This window comes from Ursus maritimus, unplaced genomic scaffold (assembly GCF_017311325.1).
Source record: "Ursus maritimus isolate PB19 unplaced genomic scaffold, ASM1731132v1 scaffold_10, whole genome shotgun sequence".
Classification (NCBI taxonomy): Eukaryota; Metazoa; Chordata; class Mammalia; order Carnivora; family Ursidae; genus Ursus; species Ursus maritimus.
Window position 1 is genome coordinate 27,670,976 of NW_024423344.1, and position 13,932 is coordinate 27,684,907.

General features: G+C 43.9%; 1 protein-coding gene across 4 annotated transcripts in view; it reads left to right on the plus strand.

The window, feature by feature from the left end:
- ENOX1 (ecto-NOX disulfide-thiol exchanger 1) overlaps nt 1–13,932 on the plus strand; it is a 541,200-nt gene that overhangs the window by 512,348 nt on the left and 14,920 nt on the right. For all 4 annotated transcript variants that reach the window (XM_040623096.1, XM_040623115.1, XM_040623105.1 and 1 more), the window contains one exon: nt 7,707–7,809. In XM_040623096.1, the coding sequence (XP_040479030.1) occupies nt 7,707–7,809 (103 nt within the window). The remainder of the gene's footprint in view (nt 1–7,706; nt 7,810–13,932) is intronic.

The window sequence follows — 13,932 nt, forward strand, 5'->3', positions numbered from 1 at the left end:
TGGGGGCGCCTGGGTGGCTCAGTTGTTAAGCGTCTGCCTTCGGCTCAGGGCGTGCTGGGATCGAGCCCCACATCGGGCTCCCTGCTCCACTGGGAGCTTGCTTCTTCCTCTCCCATTCCCCCTGTTTGGGTTCCCTCTTGCACTGGCTCTCTCTGTCAAATAAATAAATAAAAATCTTTAAAGATAAATAAATAAGATCAAGAAAACCAGTTTCATCCTTTTAAAAAAAATTATCCATTTTTTTCTAAAAGGTTATCCAATCTGTTGGCATGTAATTTTTCATAGTATTCTCTTAATTGCCTTTTTATCTCTGTGGTGTCGGGTCTTTCTTCTCTCTCATCAGATTTCCTATATTTGGGTTCTTCTCTTTTTTCTTGTTAAGTCTAAGGGTTTATCAACTATTTTTTCCAAAAAAAAAAACAAAACAGCTCTTGGTTTTATTCATTCATTCATTTTAGTCTCTATGTTATTTCTGCCCTCATCTTTATTATTTCCTTCCCTCTATTCACCTTGGGCTTTGTTCTTCTTTTTTTCTAATTTCTTTAGATGTAAGTTTAGATTGTTTATTTGACCTTTTTCTTGTTTCTTGAGGCCGGCCTGTACACTATGTTTCCCTCTTAGAACTGTTTTCATTGCATTCCAAAGATTTTGGAATACTATGTTTTCTTTTTTTTTTTTTTTTTTTTTTTAAGATTTTATTTATTTATTCAACAGAGACAGAGACAGCCAGCGAGAGAGGGAACACAAGCAGGGGGAGTGGGAGAGGAAGAAGCAGGCTCATAGCGGAGGAGCCTGACGTGGGGCTCGATCCCGGAACGCCGGGATCACGCCCTGAGCCGAAGGCAGACGCTTAACCGCTGCGCCACCCAGGCGCCCCTGGAATACTATGTTTTCATTTTCATTTGTCTCCATGTAATTTTTTACTTCTTCTTTGATTACTTCACTGACCTATTGGTTGTTTAGTATCATGTTGTTTAGCTTCCATGTGTTTGTTTTTTCCAGGGTTCTTCTTGTGATTTATTCCCAGTTTCATACCATTGTGGTCAGAAAAGACGCGTAGTGTGATTTTAATCTTAAATTTGTTGAGACTTGTTTTGTGACCTAATGTGATCTATTTTGGAGAATGTTGCATGTGCACTTGCATGCGTATGGGGCGCCTGGGTGGCTTAGTTGGTTAAGCATCTGCTTTTGCCTCAGGTCATGATCTCAGGGTCCTGGGATCAAGCCCCTGCATCAGACTCCCTGCTCAGTGGGGAGTGTGTTTTCCCCTCTACCTCTGCCCCTTCCCCCATTTGTGCACGCTCCCTCTCTCTCAAATAAATACATTCTTTTTTTTTAAAAAAAAGAAAAGAATGTGTGTTCTCTTGTTTTGGGATGGATATTCTGTATATATCTGTTTTGTCCATCTGGTCTGTCATTCAAAGACACTGGTCTTTATTGATTTTTCTGCCTGGATAATCTATCCATTGATGTGAGTGGAGTGTTAGAGTCCCCTACTATTATTGTATTACAATCAATCTCTCTTTATATTCATTAACATTTGCTTTATATATTTAAGTGCTCCAGTGTTGGGTGTGTGGATATTTACAATTGTTATATCCTCTTGTTGCATGGATCCCTTTATCATTATGGAATGCCCTGGTCTCTTGTTAAAGTCTTTGTTTTAACGTCTATTGTCTAAGTATTGCTGCCCCAGTTTTGTTTTTTTTTTTTTGCTTTGATTTGCATTGTAAATATTTTTCCATCCCCTTCACTTTCACTCTGTATGTCTTTAGGTCTGAGGGGAGACTCTTGTAGGCAGCATATAGATGGTCTTGATTTTTTTATCCATTGTGCCACACAGTGCCTTTTAATTGGAGCATTTAGGCCATTTGCATTTAAAGTAATTGACAGGTATGTACTTATTGCCATTTTTTTTGTTTTCTGTTTGTTTTTGTAGCTCTTCTGTTTCTTGTTCTCTTTCTTCGTGATTGTTGAGTTTCTAGTGTCACGTTTGGCTTCTCTTTGCTGTGTATCTATTACAGGTTTTGGATTTGTGGTTACCAAGAAGTTCATATAGAACATCCTAAGTAAACAGCAGTCTATATTAATCTGATGGGCATTTAAATTCAAACACATTCTTTAAAAAAACTTTTTTTCACCCTATATCTTGTTATATTTTATATCTTTTTATTCATACTTTATTAACATATCATCTGACCATTTCTTTTCCACTTAAAGAAGGCCCTTTAACATTTCTCGTGAGGCTTATTTAGTGGTGATAAGCTCCTTTATCTCTCCTTCAAATCTGAATCATAACCTTGCCCAGTAGAGTATTTTGGTTGTAGGTTTTTTCCTTTCAGCACTTTGAATATATCACACCACTCCATTCTGGCCTGCAAAATGCTGAAAAAAATCAGCTGATAGTCTTACAGGTTTTTCTTTGTAGGTAACTTTGCTTCTCTCTTGCTGCTTTTAAAATTCTCTTTACCTTTGACATTTTAATTATGTGTCATGGTGTTGACTTCCTTGAGTTCATCTTCTTTGAAATGTTCTACGCTTCTTGGACCTAGACGTCTATTTCCTTCCCTAGGTTAGGGCAGTTTTCAGCTATTCTTTCTTCAGATCAATTTTCTACCCCTTTTTCTCTCCCTTCTTCTGCAGGGACCCCTATAATGCAAATGTTTGTTTGCTTGATGTTGAGATCCCTTAACCTACCTTTTTTATAGTTCTTTTCTCTTTCGCTGTTCAGTTTGTTTTCCATTACCCTGTCTTCCAGATTACTGATACATTCTTCTGCATCTGATAAACTGATGATTCATTCCCTCTACTGTGTTTTAGTGATTGTGTTCTTCAATTCTGATTTTTTCATATTTTCTGTTAAGAAGTCCTCACTGAATTCTACTCTTCTCTCCACCCCAGGGAGCATTTTAATGTTAGCCATATTGCTTATCTCCATTTCACTTCATTCTTTTTCTGAGGTTTTTGTCCTGTTCTTTATTTTAGAGCATATTCCTCCGTGTCCCTATTTTCCTTAACTTTCTGTGTTTGGATTGGGTGGAACAGTTACTTCTAAACTTGAAGGAATCATCTTGTATATGGTCATCCTCTGGATAGACTGTGTGTGGTGACCTTTGCTGATTGGCTTGAGCCGTGGCTGGCATGCGCTGTAGGTTCCAGTGTTTTCCACGTAGCAGGCAACCTGTCTGGACAGCTAGCTGAAGTGGATGCAGGCCAGGGTGTCCTGGATTCTGTGCACGGAGGGCACCCTGGCAGGATAGCTGAAGTTGAGATGGGTGGTGCAGCCTAGGGTGTCCAAGGCACTCTGTGCAAGGGGTGCCCTGGTAGGGTGGCTGGAGCTAAGGCAGTGTGCTTGCTGGGCGTTCTTGGAGGGGTCTACATAGCGTGTGCTCGACAGGATAGCTGAAACTAAAGTGGGTACAAGCTGAGGGTACCCTGGCAGTACAGCTGAAGCTGAAAAGGGTGTAAGCTGGAGTGTTCTTCACACTGAGGGCAACCTGGCCAGGTAGCTGAAGACAAAGCTGGTACAAGCCGGAGTGCCCCCGCAGGGCAGCTGGAGCTGACAGCGTGGCTGGGAGTCCCTGAGCTCTCTGCCCAGAGGCTGCCCTGGCAGGATAGCTGAAACTAAAGTGGGTCCAAGCCAGGGGGACCTGGGGGCATTCCAGGACTCTTGGCACAGAGGATGCACTGAAGGGGTAGATGGAGTTGAGGCACGGTATAGGCCAGCAGGTTCTGGGGCATTCTGTGCAGGGGAGTCCTGGCAGGACAGTGAAAGCTAAAGTGGGCATGGGATGGTGTGGTCCCTGAGCCGTCTACACAAACTGTGCCCTGGCAGGCAGCTGAAGCAGTAGCAAGCCAGTTTGTCCCCGGGCTTTCCACACTGAGGACAACATGGCAGGACAGCTGTAGTTGAATTAGGTGCAAGCTGGGGTGTTGCTGGGTACACCATGCAGAGGGTTCCCTGGCCAGGCAACTGGAGCCAAGGCCAGTGTGGGCAAGAGTTTTTGGGGGTGCTCTGTACAGAGGGTGCCCAGGTGGGATGACTGGAACTGATACAGGCATGGGCTGGGGGTTCTCGGGCTACTCCATTCCAGGGGCACCCTGGCAGGGCAGTTGGACCTCAAGCAGATGTCAGCCAAAAAGTTCTGGAGCACTCTACATTGGAGGCACCGAGCAAGCCACCTGAAGCCACAGTGGTGTGGGCCTTGAGCGTTCTGGGGGGATTTCTGCCTGTGACCTTGGCATGAAGCCTAGAGCTGTACGGAGTGCTAACCATGGGTGTCCCAGTGTGCACCGCCCTGTGGTGGCCCTGGTGGGCTGGCTGGTCCTGGTGTGGGTTAGAGGTCCAGGACTCACCAAGGCAGCGGGCCAGGAGGCCACCGGGACTGTGCGTCATTCTGTGCTTTCAAGGTGCGCGGGAGTGGCAGCGAGCGCAGACTGTTTATCAGCCCCTCCCACTGGCAGAGCACTCCAGCAGTACCCCTACCAAGGCAGAGTTCTAGAGCTGCCTTTTTAATAGGCTAGTTGCTATTTTAAACCACGGCTTTTTTTTCTTCCTGTGTCCCGCACCTGAGTCTGGTGTTTGCCTAGGGGACCTGGGGCGTGCTGAGGCGGCAAGCCAGCTGTGGAGACCAGACCCTGATCTTGTCTTTGCTTTTAAGGAGGAGGTGGACTGTAAACCGTGTTATTCTCCAGTCTCTCTGACTCAGAGGGTGTTCCCACAGGTTTTCCACCATTTGGTGGAGTTCAAGGGCTGGCTCTTTTATATGCTAGTCACTCTTTTAAACCATGGCTTTTTGTCTGTGCCCAATTTTTGAGGAATCTGTTCCAGGTCCTTCCGTACTTTCCCTCCCCACCGCCCTTCACAGTGTCGGGGGTGGGGGCTCCCTTCCTTACCTGTCCCTTACTGATCTCGGTCCCATTCTGTCTTTTGTTATGCAGAGGCTGTTCAGTCAGTTCTTCAGGAGGAATTGTTCTATAAATAGGGGTAACTTGGTGTCTTCCCTGGAGGCCAGGAGTTCAGACCTTTCCTGCGTTGCCATCTTGGACTAGAACCTCCAAGCCGGAGCTTTCATACCATGCCTGTGCCAGGCTTAGGCTCCAGGGCACTTGGTCGGTAGTAATGCTCTTTGAGTGGTCACAGGTTGGTCGACTCCAGTACTGACATTGTAGACAAGGTCTCTCAGTTTACTCGGACAAACCTTGCCCTATAATGGAAAGGACAGTTCCCCTTCTGCGGATTCTTGACGCCAGCTTATTACAGCATGCAGGCAGCACCTGGAGCATGCCTGGTCAGCTTCATAGGTCCCGTACCACTTCCCAGAACAGTTCTTCTCCCTGGGGAAGGAGTCAGAAAAGCAGCAACCCTGGGCAGAACCCGTAGTGGAACCCAAAGGCGGAAGCATTGCCAAGCCTCGGGTCTCTGTCGGGCCCAGGCCTAGTGGACTGCTGTTGAAGCCTTGCAGAGAGGTGTGTCCAGTCCAGAGTCCCTGACATGACCACGTAGGAGAACACCATTTGTGGTCAGCAGAGCACATGCTGCAATATTCCATCTCAAAGGTATTTCCTGGGCCTCCTCTCTTTCCATTATCATTTACCCAAGGCTAAACCATCATCAGAGCATCAGTCAGTGGTTGGTAGGCTGTATCTGGCTCCTTACAGAATTTGCTGGGACCTGCTCAACGTCCCCCTCCAACTCTGAATAAGAGACAGATGCCTAATAACCCCTTTGAATGGTCTCTGTCTGTTCTGTCCTTGCCATTTTTTGCTGGGTCCTTCTGTCCTGCCTGCCCTCTGGTCCAGCTCCCTTACTAAGCCTGGATCCTCAAGTGTGTGACGCCTCCAGGACACCACTCAGTTCTGTCAATGTGGGCCTGTTGTCTGCTAAACTCTTCTCAGTAATTTCATTTGGCTCCAGTTATCATCCAGGCTGTGAACAGATCACCCTTTCTTGGGAGATACTGTTTCCACTCATCCCTTGGGTTCATTATTTCTTAAATGATACCATCATCATCATCCTAGGTAATCTCTTTCCTCCTAAACCTCTTCTAGCCTTTAAAACACATCCATATGGTATTTCATCACAGAGGGAATTCCTATACCTTTCCTGAAATTCCTTTTCTGAGCTCATCTACATAAATCATTGGCTTTGTTTGGTTTTAAAATTGTGAATTGTGCTTCTCTTGGGGCTGGGTCCCAAGACCCCTTTTTGGAAGTATTAGAGCCTCTTTCATCTCTAATGGTCTTTTATGTCCAGCTGGCTCCAGCTTTGCTCTGGACCATTCCTTAAACCCCTTCTGACCCCTGTCCTCATGGGCACACTCCTGTTACCAGCCTCAGGCCTCACTGGTACCCTCTGCCAACCAGCACCTTCCTCTGACCTATTATCACACCACCGTGACTCCCTTAATTCTTTACCTTATGCCCCTCTTCACCTCTTACTCTGTCTTCAGCAGTTAAGTCTGACCCTCAGAGGAACCTCCAAAATGCTCACCAGATATTGCCAATTGCAATTTCTTTAGCACAGACTTCTTTCTTTCCTGGTAATTTCTAATTACTCCTGATTTACAAAGTAGCAGCTCATAGGTTAAATTCAGCTCATGGAACTTTTGTGACTGACATACACTGAAGTTTTTATTTATTTTTTCTTTTATTTGAATGCCTTCAGATGCCGTTTGCATGCTCAACATGTTCCCAGCGATTTCCTATATTCTTTCATCTGGCAATTTTATTGATTTGTATTAACTAGATCAATATCTATAACCAATTCCGGTCCTGGTAACACCTGCCAAACCTTTTGCCCAGATCTTCTACGTTCTCCTTTGTCCCTCCCTACTAACCTCTTCCCTCGTGGCATCATCTGATGGAGTACCCTTAACTCTTTGCTCAATATGTTCGTCCTTCTTTGAGACCTTCCAGTGAGAAATTTCCCTCCAAAACTCAACTACCCTCATGATTCTAACCCATATATGTACATCTCTGATCAGTACATTTGGTTTTCTATTATCATTCTATCATTCTCTGTTTTGAGTCCTAATACAAAGTCTGGGAGAATAGGAGTTAAATGTTTTTCTGTTTCTAAGTAAAAAAGACCATAGAAATAACTAAAAATAGTTCCACTTCAGTGTTCCACATGTTATTGGTTTGTTGTACAATTCTTCATTTTTAGTTTCCAAAGAAAAGAATTTCTCAACCTTTGCTTTATCTACCCCTCACAGTTGTGTATAAGGACATATACTTATTCACTGTAAACACTTCTAATAACAATCCTATCTCACCTTCCCAATAGGCCCTATTTCCCCACACACTCATACGAGTTACTAGCATAGTAATATAAATCCGTTTGTGCATGCTTTTGGGGAAGTTTTTTATATTTGAAATAAAAACATGTTAAAGTAGCTACAATCAAATAGTTTTTGCTAACAGAGTTTAATCAAAACATGGACAAAAACCTAAGATAATTCATGCCAAATCTGCCACTTTTGCCTGGTTATTTGGTTTGCTGGGAGCAGTAGCTAGCAACCTAAGTTTTAGTATTACTTTTCTATTGCTGGGCACATAGATCAATCACTTATAAAAGTTGATGTTCAGTTATAAATGGAAGTGATGACCTTTTTTTTATAGAGTTGAAAAGACCTGGTGGCTTTTACTGAAATGCACAAAGTCTACATGTACGCCTCTATGGTTTTTGTTTTTTAACCTCATAGGAAATCAATGTGTTGACAGTCGCATTGGTCAATCAAGACCGAGAGAACAATATTGAAAAAAGAAGCCAAGGCTTAAAATCAGAGAAAGAAGCTCTGCTAATCGGTAAGGAAACTGTTTTCCTCATCCTTTGTCTTAAATAATATTAAAGTAATTCTCCTCCAACCTGTTAACAATTGAAACAGCTTTGCCTTCTGGTCAGAGGTACGTTTAACTTCGTCGAGATTATATTATACTTATATTTCAGATTAGGGACATACAAACTAAGGGGTTTTGCTCTTCTGTAACCATGTAAGTTAACTGGCCATACGACATAAAACTGAATACAAGACGACAGATTATTTTGCATCTCACATGTTACAAATCTGAATTCCAAAATTTGGACACATCGCTTCCAACTGAAGGCCAGGTTGCTTCCAGTCCAAAAGTTCCAAATCAGGCCAGATCCCCAGACTCAGAAGAGGCTGCATCCTGAGGTCAGCCCTGTAATGGTGAGGATATAGGGATATCTGGACTACCACTGCTGGGCTAATCCAGCTCCCCTGCCCAAGTCTGGATCCATTTAACCAAGGTCAATAATACAAGCTGGCCACTAAGGAAGGGGAAAGAAGGGAAAAATTTTACTGTTATTTGGCCCCCAACATACCTCTAGGTTGTTTTGGACCAGAGACAAAGCTCTAACTGGTCTCTTTTTGAGAGTCCTCATGAGCAGGTCCAGAGTAGTACTTATTCTCACAAGGAAGAGTTCTTGAGGATGTGTTGTTGATGGGCCTGGGACTCCACTTTTGAAGCTGGTATGTTTAAGGGCTGTCTCTAAAGTCCTCACTCTAGAGGAGGAGACGCTGTCCTCCTCTCTCTGTGATGCATAGCATTGATTCTGGCTGCGCCTTGGCACTGACCCTGGCGTGGGGTTCCAAGTCTAAACTGGCTCCTCCTTGGCACAGTTAAGAGTGAAGAATGAGGCTGTTGCACGTGTGAGACAAATTGTTCTTCTATAGTTGGTATTCTGGCAGAAGTAGCACCTGGATGCATTTTCTAAATAATGCATGTACTCACCTCAAAATGACAGGTACACCATGGCCTGTAGAAGCTGGCACAGGAGGAATTAAATTCAAGATAGTCCAAACGTCATCCATCATATATAGATTTTTCAACTACAGGGTTATTGAATATGACATCAACTTAGAGATACTCCAAGGGAAACCAATTATTTTTTTTCTCTCTGATGATAAACAGCTGTAATAACGTGCCATGCACAAGTTTCATAAGACATGCTGATGTGTGATCAGTTCTAGGAACCCAAAATGAACCCGTATGTAGTTGGCAACTGGATTTTTCTTCTACTGGAAAATGTGTCAAGCGCTGACAGTTGTTTCTCTTTTGCTCAGTGTGACAAAGTTGTGGTCTCCCCCCGATTTCAGGGTATGAACAAAGCACAGGATGATCAGCAGTAAACGTTCCTTCTCTAAGCGTGAATAGTACAGACCACTTGAGGCTTAAAAAAATGGGAATGAGTCTTCATTTTTTTAATTTCATGCCTCTCACTCAAGATTGTATGTTCTACTTGGAGAACACAGTTCACTTACAGTGTCTCCTAATTAGTTACCACACACACGTATTTTTCAATCAGCTACCTCAAAATTTAAGAAATGACATGCTTTACACAACATAGGTTAACGGGAATAGATAATTTACAACATGTTACCTCTGCTGAGGTCTTTAATATTAGAAAATTCAAAAGTGTTTTAGTAAGTCGAAATCTTCCATAGAAAGCAGGCACAACCAACTCTAAATTTTCCAGGATTTTTCCCCTCACTTTTGGTCTTTTGAACTGGTTTACCTATATTAGCATTTGACACACCTTTTGAGCAATCTATGAGAATGTTTAGGTAGAAAGGAGGCTAGAGACTCAAGAGTTTCTTTTTTGCCCTTCATTTCTCCATTACCTCTCAACCTTGATATTTTATCTTACTCTACTTAATGGAAATTTTAAAACAGACGTGTGTCCCCACCCATACCCACCCCGCAAAACCAAGGTACTTACACTTTTGTCGTCAGAGAAAGAGAGTAATCATCAATAGGAATGACAAGGCAGAAAAGAGTTTCTAAGACTGACAAAATGGATCCTGCCGTGAAGTAGGCCTCTCTGCTGAGTTCGGCCATCCATACTTTGCAGAAACCTGAATGTTGAGACCAAAAAGACTTCTCCTGCAGCTTCTGGAATCTATTTAAGTGTTGTCACAGGGACAGAATGACAGAATACAGGTCCCAAACTACTTTGGACCAGGCTAGACAGAGAAAGGAGTTTCTGGTGCTAGGGCTACTCTTTCCCGAAGAACACTTATAGGTAGAATGATTCTGGGAGTGCCCTGGACTTCTCGTCTGGAGAGGTCACGAATACTCTTTGCAATCTCCTCAGAATCTTCCCTGGGAATAATTAAACCCATATTAGAGGGTGTACTGAGCCTGCTCCAAGTCAGGAGCCCAGAAGGCCAGGAGCATAGCAAAAATCTTCATCACATCTGGGTACCTAGAGTATATGCTATATGCAAATATATTCAGATAACACCCTCTTGGGACATACAAATGTTATATAAAAATGCACAGTGGCATAAATCTTAATTTCCTAGAAGAGAAGCAGGGAGTGAGAAATAAGCTATTCAAATAGATTCCATATACAGAGAATATAAAACCAAGGCTAGAGTCCCTTGAGAGTTCAACCATTCTGCTAAACTTTCTGCTTGACAAGGAATGGGGATCAAGTGCTATATTCCAACTCAGCTAAAAAGAGGGGCCTTTAGAAAGCACTTTATTATGGTGGTTTCTGGATTATTTTTATAATCAATCCTTGCAAAGACAGGTTAACATATACTTAGACCTAAAAGAATTACATGTTTATGGGGGGCAATACAGGGGACTGTTTTACAGCTCACAACTCATGGTAACTACACATTAGGTCAGCCTGATGTTGCCCAGCGTCTAAGCCCGAACTCCTAGTCCACTTCACATCTGGCCTACGGCAATATTTTTCGGTTAGGACCAAAGTTTTGGAAACCACTGGCTATTGTTATGAAGAATGGATCAAAAGGCTTTTTATTGATAGGCAGGTAGCTCTGAAGAGATACTAACAGTATAGCTCTGGGTCTGTATCACCCCACCTTCTCCTTCTTTTTAAGTAGTTCTAATAGAGTAGATTTCCAGTCCTAGCAGCGCTGATTGGCACCCTGTCCATGCTAGTCATCACTGTAAATCCCATCCAGACGTAGTCAAAACCTTCTCAAAAACTCTGTTTATAAAGTATCTACTCTTCAAAACTCCCCCCAGACAATGATAAGGCAAACTTCTTTACAGCTCACCCTGACTCCTCTACGGATCAGGACATACATATTATGGCGAACCAGGACCCTCTTCCTGTCCACACGACCCCCACCCCCATTTCCATCATTACCAGCAGTTCACGCATCTGCACCCAACCAGTCTCTATCTGAACAGGAACATTCTCCCAATACATGGGTGTTAGGAAGCAGATGAATGGAATGTAGAGAAATACACTTAAAGAAGGTTAAATGGTGACGTTTTGGTGTTTTCAGTGAATGGAGCTGAGGCTGTATTTAGGCTGCACCTGAGAAAAGTAATCTAGGAAGTGTGTGCTTCTCTGAAAGCTGCTGACCATAAAGAATGAGTCATTGACCTAAATCTTGTTTCCAAGACACAAATGTCCATATCAATAAATCAACAAACATTTGTCAAGAGCCTACTATAACATTACCAGCCTTCACTGTGGAAAGGAATCATCTGGGCAGCCTGTTTAAAGGCAGAATCTCTGCCCCCCTCCCCCACACACACGTAGATTGTGTTTATTGTAAAACTGACATCCGAGGTGATACTTAAACAGGAACTAACGGGACCATGTTTTAAGAACTACTTGCCTGCCATATGCCCGAACCTGTGTTCACCGATGGTAGTGATCAGATGATCCCTCCCCTCAAGAAGTTCATAGACTAGTGAGAAAGAAAGCAGTTAATGACAATGTAATAGGGTTTGTACTAAAATCAGAAACCCAGAGAAAGGGCTACTTACACTACAAATGCCTTGTTAGAAGGAAGGACAGTCGAATGAATCCTAAAGGATGCACAGAGTTTCTCCAAAGGATAAGGGAGTTGCCAAGGCCATTTCAGACACAAGGAATGAAGTACTGAAGGACCGGATATAGTCTCAGGGGTTTAGTTAAAATAAGACACACATTTTAAATTTTTTCTTTAAATCAAAAAAAAACTAACTGTACAAGATCAAGTATGATACTCACCAGATAAGTGGAACTGCTTTTTGGAAAATTAAAGCTTTTTAGAATCCCAGCGCACCGAGAAGCATGAGACCAATCACAGTGCAGGGTCTGTCTGCTACCCTCACAGCCTCGCCTCTCCCCGGTTCCCATAAACGCTGTAGCGCTCCGCAGCTGCTCACAGATAACAGTAGGCTCGTGGCTGAGCGGGAAACCCAGATTTCACACGACATCCTTCCGGCTGCCTCTCCGGATCAGTGTCCACGAAGCGTCGTAGGCTGTAGCAAGAGGAAGAACATTTCAGGATGGCTTCTGGTCAGGCCTCTCTTGGTTTTCAGCAAGACAGAACCGTCTAGAGAGACAGCTGTTCCTCTGCAGAGCTGAGGTTCCTAGAACTTCCGGGGAGGCCCTCTCCCCCGTAAGCTGCCAGGCCTCGGGGTTTTCTGAAGTTCCCAGGATGTGAGCCAGGACTTTACAAGCTGACACAGAGAGTTTGGAGTGAAACTCCAAGCAGCCTGAGGAAAGGAGTCTATTCTGGTAGGATTCCATCTGACCAAATGAATACACAAACTGTTATTTTGTTCTCAACGAGTAGCGAATAAACTTTTTAAAACAGGAGTCCATCAAGGAAAAAGAAGGGAGTGGGGTGAACTGAACCTGTGACAAACCACAGCACCTGATCACCTCTGAACAGCCCTCAGCAGGGGAGGCCCGTTCTCAGTACGGGCAGATGGAGGCACTGGAGTCACCGGGCGAATCACTCACCCGCTGTGGATCTAGTTCCTCATACTGTATGAAGTTAGGAGGTCTGATTAGAGGGTGTTCTTCAGCTCACTACTCTGTCACCTATAAGGACTGTTAGGAAAGCCGCACTGTCCCTGAGGCAGTGATGTTACATGTAAGCAGATGCTCAGACCCTCAGCATAGGAACACGAACTCTAGACTATCTCATACCTTGAAAACAAAAGAGAAGGAAAACTTGTCTTGACTCCAACAGCCCATTTCCCTGCTCCCCATCCAAGCATAATTCTCCAAAGCACCGTCCACACTCACAGCCTCTACTCCCCCTCCGCCCCTCCCTCTCTGGCCACTCCAAGATGGCTCGCACCCTCACACTGAAGCCGTCCTGTCAACGTGACCAGAGGACTTCATGTTGCCAATTTCTCAACTCCCTCCATTTGTCATCTGCACTTTATACAGTTGACTCCCCACATCTTCTGAGCAGAAATACTTTCTTAGCCATCAGGCCACCATTCTTTCTTACTGATCACTCCTGTTCAGATTCCTTGGATGAGTTTTCCTCAGCTTAACCTCTAAATTTTGGGCTTCTTTGGGGTTCAGTCTTGAGGCCTCTTCTCTACCTACCTAATTTCAATGTGCACTTTGGCTTCGAATCCCTTTATGTGGCCACTGACTCCCAAATTTATACCATCTCCAACTGCCATTGGTATCTCCATTTAGATACTAATGGACATCTCAAATTTAATAAGGCCAAAATAGAACTCTTGATTCCTTCCCCCTTTTCTCTGCCCTAATATGCTCCTCCCCTAGTGTTCCCAGCTGAGATAATGGTACCACCCAGCTGCTCAAGCCAAATACCAAGAACTCCTCCTCCCAAGCTTTTACCACTCAATGCGCTCCACCAGCTCTACCTTAAATGCCCACTACTCTTTGGTCCAAATCAGTACTTACCACTTCAGGTCTTGTGCAGACACTTCTCCCAGTTTCCTTTTCATCTATTCACCAAACAGAAGCTTGAATGAAAATTTTTAAACATTATTCAGATCATATCATGCCCCTACTTAGAACCATTCTGTTGGTTTCCTGCTATATTTAGAATTTAATACACGCCCCGTACTCTGTCATACACAGCCCTAAGTGATCTGGCTCCCTGCCTACCTCCAAACGCATGCCGTACTGCTCTCCAGCCAAGTTTGTTCCTGCCA